This window comes from Emys orbicularis, chromosome 4 (genome assembly GCF_028017835.1).
Source record: "Emys orbicularis isolate rEmyOrb1 chromosome 4, rEmyOrb1.hap1, whole genome shotgun sequence".
Taxonomy (NCBI): Eukaryota; Metazoa; Chordata; order Testudines; family Emydidae; genus Emys; species Emys orbicularis.
The window spans coordinates 45,017,577-45,036,302 of NC_088686.1; the positions used below are offsets into that span (position 1 = coordinate 45,017,577).

Consider the following 18,726-nt stretch of genomic DNA (forward strand, 5'->3'; position numbering starts at 1 on the left):
TCCCTCTAGCGCCGCCCCGACACGCGTCGCCTGCGTTCCTCTCCCTAGGAGGCGTGTTCGGACCCGAATTTCCACCCAAGCAGGCTTCCCATGCAGGGGGCGTTTCAGTTCACGTGGCCAATCCTCGCCCTGGGACGGTGGGCGGTTCCTGTGGGGCGGGGCCAAACGAGTTCGGATCCCTATTGGCCGGGACGAGCGGCACCGTGCTGTGCAAAGGCGAGGGTGTTGTCTTAGCGGCCAATGGCAGTGCGGGGGCGGGCCCTGCGCTGTGAGGGTCTGGCAGTGGCCCCGCGGCTCAGGGACTCCCAGCGGGCAGGATGGCGGCGCTGGCAGGTCGCGGGGCCCAAGCTGGGCAGCGGTTCCTATGCAGGGTGAGGCCGGGCGCCCGCAGCCCAGCGGGGCCCGAGGATACTGAGCAGCCCCTTCCCCGTGCCTAGGTGGGGGAGCCCTGTCGTGGCTCCGACGGGTGGGTCCGGGGCTGAGCTTCTGCGGCTGGGGGCTCGGGGCTGGTCTCTCCGGCCTCGCCTATGCCGCACAGTCCCCCGGGCTAGGGGGCCGTGTGGCCGCCGCACGGGTGTTCCCGACGGGTTCTCGGGGGTCAGCCTGGCTGCCAGCGCGGCTCGACTGAGTGCGAGACCCGGGGTCACCGCCCCCTGCTGGAGGACGAGCAAGCCTTGCACTCGCCCCGCGAGGGAGGTGTGCCTGGTCTGGGGTAGGTTTTCTCGGGGCAGACAACGAGGGGTGGCAGCGGGATAGCTCTCAGACTCGGGGCAGCGAGGTTTCTGGCTATGACTGGTGTGTGGGAGCTGGGTTGGGCGAGCTCCCGACAGGGCTCTGCACGGGGTCGGCCTCACCGCTTTAGTGCCACTGTGGACAGGGACTGACGGAAGCGGTTCTGATTGTTTCCCCGTCCTGGTCCTGCTGCCCCAAGGAGAGCTGCGGGACGGTACCTAGAAAGCTGCGCAGTGGAAACGGTTTAGAACGGCACTAGTGTGAATGAGGGCAATTGTGCAGCACTTTCAAATACGTCGACCTAGCAGGGCTAACTTGAACCATTGAACAGTTTGTGCTTAATCAGGTTCCTTGTCATTGATTCCATTAGCACTTGTTCAGTTCTCTGGCCTACATACAGGGAATGATGGAGACCCCTCCCATGGCATATTAACTTGCAACCCTTGGTGACTGTCCCCTGCATTGCTCCATCAGGATACAGTTGACCAGGGCCGGCTCTGGCTTTTTTGCCGCCCCAGGCAAAAAAGCCTCCCGCCGCCCCCAGCCCCCGGCGGGGAGTGCGGCAGGGGAGGGCGCCGAGCCTGGCCGCGGCCCCGCTCTCCCCAACCGGCCAGAGCGCCGGGGGGAGGGCGGCGAGCCCGGCTGGGGCCCCGCTCTCCCCGACCGGCCAGAGCGCCGCCCCCCTCCAGGTGCCGCCCCAAGCACCTGCTTGGTCGGCTGGTGCCTGGAGCCGGCCCTGCAGTTGACTAATGGACCTTGGGGCTCAGATACCACGCTCCCTCCACAACCACAAGCCAGGCAGGGACTGGATGGATCTAACTTCTGCAGAAACCCCAGGATTTGCCTCTTGTGTTTTTAACAGCATTGGTCTCTGTGTCTCTGCCTTTCTTTCATGTAGATCCCTGCAAAAGTGAGTCCCACCTGGTATTCTTCATCCTTCTTCTCTTCTTTCTCAGTGGTGAGTTCATTCTTCTTCCTGATGACAAGCTTTACCAAAGGGAAGGAATTGGGGGCTCAAGGGGTCCTGGATGCAGGGAAGGGTAGGAGGAGATGCAGATGGCAGCTATTTTGTTAACCATCCACACATTTGCATGGCAGGAGCTTCACCCCGGTACCTTCACTTGCATAACTCAGGGTGCCCAGAGCCTATCTAATCTGGTGTTATGAAACTAAAGCAAGTTTTTGTGGTTGCATTGCCAAGGGGGTGGGTTTACATGGGAAGAAAATGTATTTGCTGAATTGACTTTAAATAGATCAGCCCAGATAGCAGGGCATGAAATAGTTTCAAGTCAAAACTCTAGATAAGGCTGGCTAACGCTCTAAGAAGTCTATAATAGCTACTGGGGCAGGTGAATTGTTGGGCTCTTTTCCTCATGCAGTGAAACACTTCCTTCACATCTCTCCTTAAAGGTCACTTCCAGGGCTTAAATTCTCAGAGACTTTCCTGGCCCTCCCCTCCCCCCCATTTGGGGCTCTGGGCTTCAGTTGTGAGGCAGGTGTGAGGTCGCAGGGGCTTCAGCCCCACAGGGAGGGGGCGCCAAGGCTCCCACAGGTTTGAAAATATTTACTGGAGCTCTGTTGTAGGCAGCTCCAGCTGAATTTAAGCCCTGGTCACTTCTGTCACGTCTCTTCCATTTGACTTTTAGCTGTTTTTCCCTAACACATTCATGCTTTGGGGCTCTTAGTGAAGTGAGGGAGGAGAGTCCTAAGGAGCCTTTCTAGTCATAGAGAGAGAGAGAGAAATCTGCCTTCTTCTTAATCTAATTTAGATATTTATTACACAAAGGAAAACTACATTAAAAGAACATTATTAAGATTGTAAAGTCAAGCAATCAAAAGTTAGCCAATGCCAGGAGTGACATATCCAGGGTAAGATCCAGACTAATGAGTAGTTGTGTCCCTCTGCCCTTTAACCTTGGGTGCCTTTTCACTGCTGTAGCCACCACTCCTGGTCTGCTCTCACACAGCCTCCAGCACATAAGTCACTCCAAGCTATATTGTGAGAGGGCTGCCTGCCAGACAGAGTGACCCCAACACACTCCCATTCCCAGATTTCCCCCCAGAAATGTATGTCTTGTACTGCCCAGCCCTTTCCTGGACAATACAAGCTTATATGAAGTTTGTCATTTAACTAATAAAAATAATAAGCACACTTGCTGTCCCAAATGGAGTTTCCCAAACACTTCAATTCAAACACACTGGATTAGATAAAGTGATAAAACAAGAGAGAGATTTTAAGCACACACAGGTATGAGGCATAAAAGTCAGAATTGGTTACAAGAAAAATAAAAGCAAAAGGCAACTAACGCCTGTTTTTGCCAACTAGGGTAACGGTTCTCCATGGCTGATGTTAGACTTGCTGGGGCCTGGGGCCGAAGCCCAATCCCAACGGTTTCAGCTCAGGGTGGCGGGGCTTGGGCAGGTTTAGATTTTGGTCCCCCCTCCTGGTCGTGTAGTAATTTTTGTTGTCAGAAGGGGGTCGTGGTGCATGGAACTTTGAGAACCCCTGAACTAGGGTAAATTCAGGGCAAAGTCTCACCACGTGATTCAGCAGTTCTATTGGCTGAACTTTCAGCCAGGATCCCTCCCCCAGTCCAGTGTTGTTTTCTTTGTTCTTCAGGTGTCGTGAATGCCATAAGCAGAAAGAAAGGGAGGAATGATTTGTAGGGTCTGTCATTCCTTTTTATAGCTTCCCCTCCCCCCACCAAGAAGCATTTCCTGCTGAGATCTAGGAGACAGAGTCTACCTGGATGGGAATCCCATGCTGTTTCTTTGCTAAAATGTAGATTTTTCACCTACGTCCCTTTTCCTGCTAGTGAATAGCCACTTAACGGGTGATGGCCCATTTCACCTTGTTTACCCCTGGCTGAGGCATCAGCTTGCCTTTTGTCTCTGAGGAACTAGTTTGGCCACTCACCAGACTTGGAACATGTTTTAGTAACACCACATGGTGAAATCGTATAACTTTACATACAGTATTGCCACACATTTTACTAGAAAAATAATGATCATCAAACTATGAGTTTTCAAACGATATCTCACAAGACATGCTTGTACAAAGATTATTATAATAGTGTGCAAGGGGTGAAAAATAAGATACAGACGTCACACCAGGATTAAGATGGCTCATGCAACCTTAATTCGTCCCCCTTGTGCATATTGATTCTGATGGTCTTTAACTACATGATCATATGTATTTTTTCCACAGGGCCCCTGCCTCATTCAGTGCATAAAAGAATGATGCTCACTTAATGAGCCGCTATTCAATATTTTGTTTTCTTGTCATTATTCATTGTGGCTCCAGGTTTATTTACTGCACACTATTCAAACCCTGCTCTGAAGATAGAATTATTACTCTCCTCAAAATGGGCTTTTCTGTGGTGCTCTCACCAGAGTATCTGAATGTTAAACTCATTATTGTTTGTACATCTTCATAACACCCCGGTGAAGTGAGTTGAAGTGTGGTGGTGGTGGTATTATCATCCCCAGTTTACAGATGGAGAAACTAAGGCAAAGAGAGACTAAGGTCAAAAGTATTCACTAATTTTTGATGCCCAATTTCAGACACCTAAAAGCTGATTTTTCAGAGTAGTTAGCATTATATAGAGCATTATATGTTCAAAGCATAGCTCCCCTTTACTTCATTTGCAGCTCAGTGCTTGGCACTTATGCAGATCAGATGCTAAGGTCTTAGGTCAGGCACCCAGAATATGAGGAATGTACAACTAGTGACTACATGTGAAAAGTTTGGTTTAAGTGACTCACATAACAACTCTGTGGCAGAGACAGGGATGGGCAGCATTCAGCCATCTTAACCGTGAGACAGTCCTACTCTTCCTGCAGTCCCCTGCCTCATTCAGTACAAATCTTCCAACTTCTGCAACAAATAAGGCAGGGGCCCTACAGACAAGAGTCTCCTTTAATACCCAACCCTGATTTATCACCAGAATAGGCCCATCCTGTCCACTGAACAAGGTAAGGGTCCTGTGGGGGGGGAATTTTGATGATGTTGTAGAAAGAGGAGGCCCTGAGATATAAACCTTGGTATCAGAGGCCTGGTATGCGGCTTAGGGCCTGAACTAAAGTAATGGTCAAGACTTTGCTAACATAAAGCAAAGTTAAGCTGTGAGCCAGAGGCAGGCCCTGTTCACAGAAGTTGGCAAGAAAAGGGCTGATGTTGCATAAACATATATTCACCTAGTGTATTATAATATAAACACAGCACCAGAACATTCGCATACTTGTACATTCCACACACAACAAGGAACAGGCTGACCCATCCCAATGACCGGGCCAAAAGGGGAATATGATGGATAGTGTTGTTTTGTTCGAACCAACATGTACAAGGTGAGAGGCGGCACCTTACTACGTAGAGGGGTTGTACCTTGCGTAGAGGGGTTGCACCTCAATACGTCAGGAGTGATGTGTAACTTATTTGTATCTGTGTATAAGAATGCATCCCTGAGTGGATATCTTTGTCCGGCCGAGGGGGCAGTGGAAAGTCCCGCCATTGACTGAGCCGGGTCCATTGCCAAGAGGCACTTTCTCGTCGTATGCCCGGTAGACTAAGTAATCTACGGGGAACTGCAACTGTGTCCGAGGTCACAATAAACCTGGTCGACGTGACTTTGCATCTTACTAGACTCTGTGGTCATTGGGGGTTCTCTTCGGGTGTGCTGGGTCAGCTATCTGCGCAGAGCTGGGGCAGCACACAGAGGGAACACACGCACGCAGCCGAGTGATATCAACATAGGAGAAAGCAGAGCACCACACTGGTAGCATCTGACAACAGATGTAACTGAAGACTGTACCATAATGCAGACACACAAGGGGCTGAATTAAAGTTGCACAGGCAGCCTTAATTCTGGCATTTCCCAACTTTTGATTGCTTGACTTTGTAACTTAAATAATCTTCTTTTAATGTAGTTTTTTGTGTGTAATTTCCTAACTCTTAAAAAAGCAAATTGGGGGGGGGGGGGAAACACAGAAATTCCATTATGTGGCATCGTATTGACACCCAATGGGCCATTAGCTGGGTTGGAACCTTGAGATCCACCACACAGACCTCAGTCGCTTCACTTAATGAAATAACTGATGACAGTAGTAAGTTGTCATCCTCTAGTGGCCCAGCAGTAGAGGGGAGAGACACACTTTGCCAATGAGTTTCACAGATATTTGCTGACCACTGAGGAACGGTGAGACTCAAAAGGCTTGGGTTCCATTGCAGGCGCTTTTGTTCATCTTTTTACAGTGCAATATTAGTAATCAAAAATAATAATATAAAGTGAGTACTGTGCACTTTGTATTCTATGTTGTAATTGAAATCCGTATATTTGAAAATGTAGAATAATATCCAAAAATATTTATAATGAATTTAAATTTGTATTCTATTATTGTTTAACAGTGCAATTAAAACTGTGATTAATCATGACTATTTTTTAATCTAGTTAGTTTGTTTTGCATTAATTGCATGTATTAACTGTGAGTAATTGACAGCCCTAGTTATTACAGAGAAAATCCAGATTTACCCCTGCGCTGGAGGGAACATGCTTTGTGGGGATGTCACATGTGCAGCTTGGTCACTCATAAGAGCAGTGAGGGGATGGAGTACGTTCAATGAGGAGGGAATCTTTGGAGATTATAGCTGTTATAATTGAAGTCCCTACTGAGCATATGCAAATTGGGATTTCTTCCCCCACCCCCCAATTTGGGTGGATTTGTATGGTGACAGCAAAAGGCATGTATAAAATCATGACTGGTGTGGAGAAAGTAAATATGGAAGTGTTATTTACTCCTCATAACACAAGAACTAGGAATCACCAAATGAAATGAATAGGCAGTAGGTTTATAACAAACAAAAGGAAGTATTTTTTCATACAAAGCACAGTCAACCCGTGGAACTCCTTGCCAGAGGATGTTGTGAAGGCGAAGTCTATAACAGGGTTCAAAAAAGAGCTAGATAAGTTCATGGAGGATAGGTCCATCAATGGCTATTGTCCAGGATGGACAGGGATGGTGTCCTTAGCCTCTGTTTTGCCAGAATCTGGGAATGGGCAACATCACTTGGTGATTACCTGTCCTGTTCATTCCCTCTGGGGCACCTGACATTGGCCACTGTTGGAAGACAGGATACTGGGCTAGATGGACCTTTGGTCTGACCCAGTATGGCCGTTCTTATGTCCCTAACACAAAGGCCATCTCCCTGCCAAATTGCAAGTCTTTGCTCCAAAGCTTTTGGGTGCTAGAGCTTTTTAAAGGAAAAGTTGCCAGAATTTGTTAATTTGCAAAACAACATATTTTCTCTTAGCCTTGCTCTCAGAAATGACTAAACCATTCTGGCTGAAATTTTCCCAAAAAAATTCACCCTTGAGAGAGACACCTAGTATAGAAGTTTGAACTGTTGAAGTCTGCCAAAGTTATAAGCAACTGAACACAGGGTCTTTTAAATGGGAAGTGTCGGGCAACATTAAAAATAGGTGGTGCTAGCAGCCTCTTCTGTATGGTATCTAGGCACAAAAGGGAGGCAGAAACACTACCCATTAACCTGTGCTTTGTCTTCTGCAGCCAGCAACCAAATTGTTCATTGATGGGAAGTTTGTTGAATCCAAAACTACCGAATGGATCGATATCCACAACCCAGTAAGTGAAATGACCTGTGCTGCTGTGTGGGCCCTCGCTCTGGTCAGGAAGGGGTTCCACCTCACTGAAGTCACTTGGGGAGATGCAGGGAATGTGACTGTCTTGCAATTGCCTTCTTAGGGGTCAACTGTCTTCTCAAGGTTAATGCCAGACCCAGTAGAAATGATGAACGCTGCCTTCTCTCCCCTATATGGTAGATCTCCAAGAGGAGACTTAGGCCTCTTTTTCTACTCTTTTCACACTGGAGGGACTCTGTGACTAGTACATCAAGTTAGTAAATGGTTTCTGTCATAGAAGCTTAGGACTGGACTTACGTGATTTGATGTAAGCCTGAAGGTAAACTCCTGGCAGAGACTGGTCACGGTGTAGACCCCACCTCCCCTCCAAGGGGGAGGAGAGAATCCTGGCTGGAATCTGAGGTTCTTTTCCCCTCCTTTGATGGAGCTGCCATCTTTAAGCTGTGAAATTCCAGTGAATTTGGCATCAAGTACCATGTTGGATGCAATTGCTTTAGGAGTCTGGTCTCAGAACTCAGATTTTGTTAAATTCATTTCTGTGTCTGCCTCCGGGGGGCAGATTCAATTGAGACTGCATGGAGGGAGATCCTGCCTGACCCTTGCAGCAGATGTCTAGACAGTGGGTTCTCGGACTTTTCTGAGTGGAGCCCCATTTTGACATTCTAATTATTATTTTTACATATTGTTCTTGATAGTGATCAGAACAGTGAGACTCATTCAGCAAAGTTGGCTCAGCCAACTAAACTCATTATATGTAGTGAGGAGATTCACCCTTTGCAAGGCTACTCGCTTTCTTGTTTTATTTCTTCTGCTCTTGCTCTGAACGGTTAGTTATCTTTAGTTTGCAGATGTTTCTCTGAATGATGTAACTGATGATCTCTGTTATGTCAAAGCAATTTTAAAAAAGCCTACATTAAAAGAATCTTATGGTTGTTAAAACAAGCTCTCAAAAGATAGGAAATGCTGGATTTATGGTTGTCCATACTAATTATGATATAGTACTTAACTTCGTAATCACTTACTGATTTTTCCAAAGGACCCGTGCCTCATTTAGAGCACAAGAGGAATAGCAGATGAGGCATGGAAAAGACTGTTATACAGAGAGAGACTGCTGTCCATAGGATCCCATCTTATGCACAGCAGATGTATAGTGAAGAGGCTGAGAGCTCCAGGAAGCAAAAAGAATCTTGTAGTTAAAGCACTGATGATACTGAACCCAGGAAAAATGGGTTCCGTCCCTGACTCTGTTGCAGTCACTGTTAGGCAAGTCCCTTAAACCAAAATGTTCAGAGGTGGCCGCTAACTGTTTGTTTTCTCTATGCCCATCTTGAGACACCTACAGCTTGATTTTCAGAGCTGTTGAGCATTCAACTCTAGTTGAAGCTGTGCCCTCAAAGTATGTGAGGGGAGGAGTTTCTCCCTGACATCAGGGGAATCATGTAAGTATGGTTCCATTTTGGAAGGATATCAGATCAGGGATGTGAAAGGGGCATTGAATGGCTGAGGGAGATGGCATGAAGAGGATGAGTTTTGATGTAATTGGTTGTTCCATCAGGCCACAAACGAGGTGGTTGGTCGTGTCCCGAAGGCCACTCAGAGTGAGATGGAGGCAGCTGTGACTTCATGCAAAAAGGCTTTACGGAACTGGTCAGAGACATCGGTTCTGAGTCGCCAGCAAATCTTCCTGCGTTACCAGCAGCTCATCAAGGACAACCTGGTGAGACACTTATCACTGTGCTCAATGGCTGTCGCTGAGTACATGCCAGTAGCCCAGGCTGGGCAGGCTCGAGTACTGTTTCCTGGGCTCATGGCAGGGCAGTGCTGTCTGGGTTTATAAGCAGAATGGGGGTGGCATTCCTCATGCCAAGGAAGGGATGGTGTGGTGCTCTTCAGGCCCATGGGGACAAAGAGGTAAGGGCAGATTGTTGTTTGCATTTTATCTTTACACCAAGTGCTGTTTCAAGTTGTCTTGAGGTTTAATGGAGTCAGTGAAGGCAAAAGGGAGAAATATCTGCAAGAGTTGTTCTCACTAGGGCTTTGCAGTCACCCGTTCTGCATCCCCAGATTGCTTGGCTGTGATGCCATAGGATTCAGATCGGCCCTACAATTCCAGTTGTCCTAATTAAAACATTCCCTTTCTGTAGGTTGGCTTTTCACACGTACAGTGACTCATACTAAGAAGTAGCAAATTGGGTAGTGTTTCCTTTCCAAGCCCCTCCTTGCTGGTCCATTCGTTGTGGTATTTGGCTATCTGTGGAACAGTCTACCCTGCTTCTACCTCCCACTTGTGCTGGTTGGCCCTTTTTTTTCATTCTCTCTCTCTCTTTATTTCCAGAAAGAAGTTGCAAAACTCATCACTTTGGAGCAAGGAAAGACCCTGGCTGATGCTGAGGGAGACATATTCCGAGGCCTCCGTAAGCTACTGGCTCCTCCCACTATAAGGGGCTTTCAGAAGCTATGGGCAGGGGAAAAGTCCACTGAGCAACAGGGGCTCTAGAACACAAGAAAATAGCCCCCTTCAGAGCCTTCACATGAGGGTAGAGGGATGGCCTTGTCTATACCTTAGAAGCTGCAGATGGAAAAGGTCCATTTTCCTTGCGCCATTTAAAAGTTGCAGCCTACTTCCTCTCCCTCCATGTTATACTGACTCCAAATGGCTTTTAGTAGGCTGTGGGTCTCTTCCGTGTGCAGAAATGGCTGGGATTGGTACCCCTGTGCTTCTTGCACTGGGAAAGTTTTGTTAACTCAGGGCTCCTGTCATGCGAACATTGAATGCACTGAGGAAAGAATCCATTTACAGCCAGCCAAGCTACTGTGCTTGGCCATGCAGGGAGTGTTCATGGTGCATGGGAGCTGTAGGTTGTGGGGAAAGATGCAGGAAGAGAGAATTGCATTGTGGCATTGTAGAGAAGGCAGTTTTGAGGCTGAGTGGTAGGAGCTCACTCTTTGGCATATCACCCTTTCTGCTGCAGAGGTGGTTGAGCACGCCTGTAGCGTGACATCCCTCATGCTGGGAGAGACCCTGCCCTCCATCACTAAGGATATGGACACTTACACCTTTCGCCTGCCTCTGGGAGTGTGTGCAGGGATTGCACCATTCAATTTCCCAGCCATGATTCCTCTCTGGATGTTCCCCATGGCCATGGTTTGTGGAAACACCTTCTTGATGAAGCCATCGGAGCGTGTGCCAGGAGCACTCATGTTCCTTGCTAAGCTGTTACAGGATGCTGGTGCCCCTGATGGGACTCTGAACATCATCCATGGGCAACATGAAGGTAAACTCAGGCTAGTCTGCTGAGTTGGCTACAGAGTGTGAGGGTGTGTTGGGGCATATGTGCTTTGAGGGGAGGCATAGAGATGTTGGGGTTTCCACTGTTACGGACCTGCATGTTGTTTGGGAAAGTGGGACAAGGGGGATCCAGGGAACTGCACGGCTGATGCAGGACGATAGAGAAACCTTTAAAGAGAGAGGGTGGACAACATTTAAATCTGGATGTACTTTTAGATTCCTAGGATGGTCTTTTCAAAGTGTCCAAGTGACTTAGGAACACAAGTACCGTTGACTTAGGGTACTTGTACTCCGAAGTCACTTAGGCACATCTGAAAATACCACCCTCGGAGCCTAAATTCAGATTTAGAAGCCTAACTTTAAGCACCCAGTTTGACAGATTTTGGGTGGTTAAAAAGTAAGAAGAGTTCTGGAGCTGGAAGAACATCAAGATATAAAGGATAAGGAGTTCTGTGAACTTCAGTGTGTAGTAGGGACTGGAGTGGGAGAAGGTGGCTGGGATTCAAGTGCCAGAAGGGCAAAGGCCAGGGTGGGTGGAGGAGCTGGGATGTGGGTGCTATGGGGACAGAGTGATGAGGATTGGAGAGCCAGGCAGGTGAACAGAGGGGCAGGGGTTCAAGTGCTGGAGAGTGAGCAGAGGGAGGGGATGGGCAACAGTGGAATCCCTGTAATGGTGGGGGCAGGAATCTGGGTGCTTGGGCTGTGGGTAGTAGAGGGATGAGCATTGTGGGGATGGGGGTGGAAGGCCGGAAGGGACCATTTGATCAAAATGGTTCCTTTCGGCCTTGAACACTCTGGAGAGGAATGTTAGAGTCCCAGCATATAATGAGCTATTTCCTTTTTGAAGCTGTGAATTTTATTTGTGACCATCCGGATATCAAGGCAATCAGCTTCGTGGGATCCAATCAGGCTGGAGAGTACATCTATGAAAGAGGATCCCGGAACGGCAAGAGAGTCCAGTCCAACATGGTAATGCCCCTCAATGTAGCAGAGGTTTCAGCCTACAGACTGCTACTCCCTTGTATACATGCTTACGACCTTTTCCATTCAGCGTCTGGGACTGACTTGAATGTAGGCAGTTGGAAGTGCTGAGAGAGATTAAGCTTCCCTTTCTACCAGGATGTTAGCAGCTCGGTAACAGTTATGATATGAAGTTGTCACTGCAGAGCTGGAAAGGTGGGCCAGATGTATTTAGCAGTTTGAGATTGTATATATGTCTTGTATTTTAGGGAGCCAAGAACCATGGTGTGGTGATGCCCGATGCCAATAAGGAGAACACCTTGAATCAGCTTGTTGGAGCTGCTTTTGGAGCAGCTGGCCAACGCTGCATGGCCCTGTCTACAGCCGTATTAGTGGGAGAGGCAAAGAAGTGGCTGCCAGAGCTGGTGGAGAGAGCCAAGAACCTGCGAGTTAATGCAGGTACAGATCTGTTTGGTAGCTTCAGGTTAAGCACCTGGCTTGTGTGTTTTTGTGTATCTCGTACATTGCAGTGTGTGACTGTGAGGTCTTGGCTCCATGGGTTTGGTGCATGGAGGTGGGGGCTGGAAGGCTACCTGCTTGGAGGCTCCGTGGGTGTGTGACAAGAGGTCTGGATTCAGCACCACATGGTTGGGGTGCTGGGGGGGATCTGTTGTGAGGGTGGGCTTGACTGTGTTACTAGAACTCTAGTTTTACTTTCACAACATTAGGCAGTTTATAACTGTGGGTTTGGGGTTTTGTGTAAAAGGACTCAGCCCTGCCTTTACCGTAGCAACCCCAATTATAACATTAACAGACTTTTATTCTAGGAACGTTTCCCTTTCTTTCAATTTGCGTTCAGTAAAGCCCTTCGGACGGAAGCATATCTCTTTCTGGGGGGGATAAGTCAATCCTCTGTTGGATTTTGTAGTTGATGTAAACAAAAAAGAAACAAACAAAGGTAGTTGATGTAAAGATCTTTGCCATTCACCTACATCTTTATTGAAAAATAATTGAAAAACTTGATACATAGATTGCTTTGCATTTCTTGGATGTTCTTTTTCCAGCTCCATTTATAGGCCTTGTACAGTGTATTTCTAACTATGTGTGAATTAGGTTTTTCCATTTTATTTTATTTTTAACTTTATCACACTATAGAGTTCTCTATTGAGTTATATTGTTATGCCTGTACAAAAACTTAAGTAGTCCCCCTCTTTTCTGCCAGCATAGATGCCTTCCCTCCACCCAGTCTCCTATTTTTGAAGAGATACTTTTGAGAGGACCATCCTATTAATGAGACATCATTAACAGAAGCATTACAGTTATATGGAAATGAGTTTCTTGCTATTTAGGACTAGCTTAACTAAAACAAAGACTTAATCATTTTGCATCTTCTTCATTCTCATTCTCCTTAAATATGTTTGTGGACCTCCAGCATACACAGAGTCTCCATTTGAGCAGCCAGTTGGAGGCATATGTGCATTAAAGATTGCTTTAAAAAAAATACATTAAATTATCACACACACACAGTACAGGGGAGTTAAAAAGTCAAGACAGACTAAAAACAAAAAGGCTTCGTGATATTTTTTTAAAGCTCATGGTTTCTGAGGCCAATTTCATGATTTTTTTCAGGATCTGACTCATGACTTTATATCTCTTGAGATTGGCAATACTGCAGACTAAACAAACTCAGTTCCCCTTTGACTCCATCTTATGCTTGTTTTTAGCAGCTATCATATGTAGCATATACAGGACAAGATGACCTTTTGTTACCTTTCTCCCTCTATGGTTCAGAAAGGCTTTTGCAAAACTTTCAAAATTCAAAATTTTCAGAACTCACCACAGCAACTATCAGCTCTGTGTGTTTTGGGTGTGGGGACTTCTGTCTCTCTGTTTTGGAAGCATGGGGCTTTTCTGTTGGTTTGGGGCTCCCCTATGGGTTTGGAGTTCAGGGTCTCTTGGTTCTGTGTGTTTGAGTTTTGTGTTCCTCTCCTACTTAATTTTAGGATTCTTGTATCTTTGCTGGGAAGGTAGTTGTTGGTTGTTCTCTTTAAATATGAAACCATCACAATTCAAACCTTCCCCTGCTTCTGTACTTCAAAGGAGACCAACCAGGAGCAGATCTGGGGCCCTTGATCACCCCCCAAGCTAAGGAGCGGGTCTGCCACCTGATTGAGAGTGGAGTGAAGGAAGGAGCTGCCCTCCTCCTGGATGGACGAGACATCAAAGTGAAGGGTTATGAGAGAGGCAACTTTGTTGGACCAACCATCCTTGCTAAAGTCCAGGTGAGCTAGTCAACGGACTGGTCACTGGATGCAAAGGAATGAAGTATTTCATAGGTTCAGTGGAAAGGGTGGCACTTGTAGTCTGCCCAACACAGCTGGCAATGGCCCAGTGGGCTTATCAGCCTTGATAGGCTAGCTGGCAGATTGCTGGTTCAGTGTGTGCATTTGAGCACTTAGGGATGTTGCATGTATTAATTGGGCAGGGTACGATGGTTAAGGTTCCAACCTCGGTATATCCTGAAACCTGGATTGGAGAGTTATAAGTGACGTGGTCTGTGATTGCCCTGAGAGATGGGTGCAGATGAAGCTAGGAAATTGGGAGGTAGGAAGGTAGAAGAGTGTGGATGGGGTGATGCAGGCAATTAATTGCCAAACCCGCAGCTCCTGCGTAAGAAATTGGTGGTTTGGAATGACAGTGGGAGAGTTGTAGGCAATGTGAGAGTGCAAGGGAGAAGGATGGTGGATAGGGTGCAATGGGGTTGACTGGCAGGCAAGATATGTGCCAAGTTGTAGTGATGTGGTCACCCAGGCTGGGAGGATGGAAAGCTAGGAGTTATGGAAACAGAAGCAAACCAATCAGGGTGGATAAAAATAAATGATTTTAAAAAAAAAAAATCCAATTTTTTTTTTTTTTAAATCAGATTTTTTTGATAGGTTTTTTTCCTCAAAAAGCATTTTATCTAAAGATAGTTTTAATTAAGATGCATTATAGCTCAAAAATATCTCATCATGGAATAGGGATTATAAATTCTAATTCTATAGTATGAGACAATATATTCATGTAATGTTTAAGAAAAGTTTTGTAAATGAGTTCCAATAGTTCATGGATTAAGGACCTAATTTTATGGCGTTCCACAGGCTTCTGTATAGATTATTTAGGTTAATCTTTCTATCTACCCAATGGGACTCAATGCTCAGTCCAGAAGATACCATTAGAGATGCTTAGTTTTGCAGTTTTCAAACTGGATTTGTGTACCTTCTAAAAATGAAACCTACATCTATCTCTGAGTTGTGAAGAATATGTATTAAAGTTATAACAACCAACAAGAATGCACTTTTATGTAGAAAACCATGATTAAATCGAGTCTTCCTGACTAGTGACTTAAATCAAACCCACCCTGAAACCAATCCTGACTGAATCTAGGCCCCTTGATCAGCCCTCAGGTCAAAGAGTAAATTTGTCACTTGACTGAGAGCAGGCAGTGGATGTGGTAGTTGGGCGTGACAGATGGCAGGGCATGGCACTGGGGTTGGTAGCTACCAGGGCATGAGGGACAGTGGGGCATGCAAATTCAACAAGGACAAATGCAAAATACTCCACTTGGGAAGGAACAATCAGTTGCACACATGCAAAATGGGAAATGACTGCCCTAGGAAGGAGTACTGCAGAAAAGGATTGGGGTGGGTCATAGTGGATCACAAATTAAATATGAGGGAACAGTTTCAAAAAATGTGTGACCATAATTCTGGGATGTATTAACAGGAATGTTGTAAGACATGAAAAGAAATTCTTCCATGCTACTCCGCACTGATTAGGCCTCAACTGGAGTATTGTGTCCAGTTCTGGGTGCCACATTTCAGGAAAGATGTGGACAAATTGGAGACAGTCCAGCGAAGAGCAACAAAAATTATTAAAGGCCTAGAAAACATGACCTATGAGGGAAAATTGAAAAAATTGGGTTTGTTTAGTTTGGAGACGTGAGGACAGAGAGGGGACATAAGTTTTCAAGTACATAAAAGGTTGTTTCAAGGAAGAGGGATGGCCTAGATAATACTTAGTCCTGCCATGAGTGCAGGGGACTGAACTAGATGACCTCTTAAGGTCCTTTCCAGTCCTACGATTCTGTGATTCTATGCAGGATGATGTCCAGTGAGGTGAAGGATGGTGAGTGATGATGGGAATGCTCCGAGGGTTTGATTTGTGTGTGGGGTGGTCTCTGCTTTGGGGGTGTCTATGGCATTTCCCTGACATGAGTTTTGTTTTCTGCCGTTTCTCCCTTGGCAGCCAAGCATGACCTGCTATAAGGAGGAAATCTTTGGGCCAGTTCTAGTAGTTCTGGAAGCAGACACTCTCGATGAAGCAATTGAGATAGTGAACAGAAATCCCTATGGAAATGGAACTGCAATCTTCACCACCAATGGCGCCACCGCTAGGAAATACTCCCACTTGGTGGATGTGGGGCAGGTATGTATGTATAGAGTAGAATTATTCCCATCAGTGCTTGCCATGTACATGAGACATCCATCTAGCCCTGGCTTCTGATTTCTGTCTTAAGGTGTCATAATGTTTGATTAGGTAACATACTATTATCTCATATTTAAGGAAACTGGATCTAGTATCTTTCAGGGGAAGAGAAATATGAGGCTGTTCTGTTGTTGCTACAATCTGGTACTTGTTTCTTCTATTAATGTAGTGGCTTTACTTTGATTTAGGTGGGTGTAAATGTTCCAATACCAGTGCCTCTGCCCATGTTCTCCTTCACTGGCTCTCGTGCTTCTTTCAGAGGAGACACCAATTTCTATGGCAAACAGGTAACTCATCAAATTAGGAAACATATTGTGTTTTTGCTACTCTGTCAACCTAGTGCAGGAAGCCAGGTGGAGGTGAAGGAAGAGACCACCAGATTGCATTAACAAGGTGGAGACTTGTGAATGGAGGGAGAATTGAGCAATATGCTTTATTGCTGGGGCAGAGACCTCAGGATATCGGGAAGGGCAGAGAAACTGGCAGCTCCCATGGTGGAGATCTTTGTACTCTGAAGGTATAGTGGGAAGCTTGCTTGAGTCCCAAGGCCAAATGTACAACCCTGGTTTCTCTCATTTCCTTCAGGGGGTGCAGTTCTATACACAGTTGAAGACCATCATCTCTCAATGGAAAGAGGAAGATGCCACAGTTACCAAGCCTGCTGTAGTTATGCCAACCATGGGAAACTAACCAGCTTTTACAGGGGTACCATCCATGGTGCCCTTCACCTTCTGTGCTGCAGACTTCTTCCAGCTGTGTCCTGACTGCTTCTATTCCCTATTTCCCTGGGAATAGAAAGCCCTGTTCTCCCTAAGATCTCTATTTCCAAACAAATCAGGGAGGCTCCTCATGTAATGCCCAAACTAAGTTTTCTGTTGCTCTCACCAATTTTCAGCTAATTGAGTTCAGTTTCTCCCCAGAAGAAACACTCTCCTTTAGTGACAGGTCAGATGACAAGCCTGGGCACAAATTCTCTTCCCCTCCCGCCCTCCAGCCCTTCAAACTGAACTTGCACAGGCTCCATTTTCCACTATATCTGTCTTTAGTCCCACTGACTCGGTGCTGCAGCTTTCTCCACATCCCTCTTTGGTCCAATATTCTGATTCCACCTCACTCTGAGAAACTCTCCCTGTTGCAAAGAAGTGGCTTTTCCATTATGGGCAGGTAGCAAGTTTGAGAGTGTCTCTGAAGTTCTGGAGAGTTTAACCCCATACCCACTGAACAGTTTTGAAGGGCCTGACGCTTGGGAACTGGCTGCTTTAAGAGTTTTACAGGGAGGTTTACGGGGGTGCTTGACTGAGTATCAAGGAGATTCCTGAGAGTGTAGAGTGAGTCCTACCCTACCTCGCTCTGGTTGGAAACTTTGATCCCCATCATGTATGTATCCTGCCAACTCCTGTTAGTTCTCAGCTCTGACTGTTAGCTGAAACCACTTGCAGGGTGATGCTTACTATGATAGCAGCAGTGTGCCTACGTGCTCTGTGACCATGGAAGCAGAAGCACAACCATGTGTATGTCCACTCCTGGCTGGTGTTATTCAAGCCCTGTGAGATGGGGTGGAATTGGCAGGAAGGAGGCATTTCCTTCCTCCGAAGGCAACCAATCTCAATCTTTTGGTTTCTCTTCCCGATTGTCATATGTCTATGCTGCTACTGCCCACTACTTGATTCACTGTCACACCTGTTCAAGTGTGTGTGCATCTTTTAGTGACTGCAGGCCCTAATACTAGTGACAGGTAAGGAGGTTCTGTTAGCCTATGTGATAAAGGTCTTTGCAGATGGAGATCTGGGGTTCTATCCCCTGGGTGGGTGGGGAGGATTGGGTTTGAGCTGGTGACTCATGATGCAGTCATGGAATAGTTAAGGAAAGGTCCTGGGATGGGGTAAGATTAAGGGGACATTATGTTGGCTTCACTTGGACTCTGCTATAAGTGGCAGGGACTTGCAGAAAGTTGCTTCTTGCACCCAAGGAAAATCATGCTATTTAACGGATTCTAATCATGATTCGTTGGTCTAATTGAACAAACTGAATGTGAACACTTTGTATCCTGCCTTCTGGTAAAGATGCCTTTTGTAACTGACAGCTGCCTGACTTTAATACAACTGCTGAGGTGCCACTAATATTTACGTATTTTCTCTCAGGTTCCATTATATCCTAGAGGGGAAATGCTCATATTTCTGCAATTTGATTATGAATAAAAATTGCTAATGCATTTCTTCAATTAATGACCTTTTGGGGTTTTTTTGTTTGTTTTTGAATAAGACCTTGTCTGGATATAGTGTTAATTTGCCTCTTGGGGTCGGCTGCGCCATTGATCCTATTACTAAATCTGCTTGGATCCAAGTCGCCACTTCCTTTTACACAGAGCTCACTTCTGCCAGGAAGACTTTTGCTGGTTCCACGTACATATCACTTCATTCCAAATGCTCTTTATGCTCATACAAAACACTTTTACTCCAGAGCAGAAAGAGATCTTCATCAGAATGCAGTGACGCACCTTTTGTGCCATCCCAGCCTCCAACCCAGATTCCATTGGGCAGCTGGGGAAACCCTACCCACCTA

General features: G+C 46.3%; 1 protein-coding gene across 1 annotated transcript; it reads left to right on the forward strand.

The window, feature by feature from the left end:
• Positions 1–304: 304 nt before the first annotated feature.
• Positions 305–18,377, forward strand: ALDH6A1 (aldehyde dehydrogenase 6 family member A1). The gene is made up of 12 exons (XM_065402934.1): positions 305–371; positions 1,631–1,690; positions 7,297–7,371; positions 8,944–9,105; positions 9,724–9,802; positions 10,361–10,663; positions 11,525–11,646; positions 11,907–12,096; positions 13,738–13,919; positions 15,925–16,104; positions 16,353–16,451; positions 16,750–18,377. Exons 1-12 carry the CDS (start codon positions 318–320, stop codon positions 16,852–16,854), a joined length of 1,611 nt encoding a protein of 536 aa, XP_065259006.1. The 5' UTR covers positions 305–317; the 3' UTR covers positions 16,855–18,377.
• The last annotated feature ends 349 nt before the right edge of the window (positions 18,378–18,726 follow it).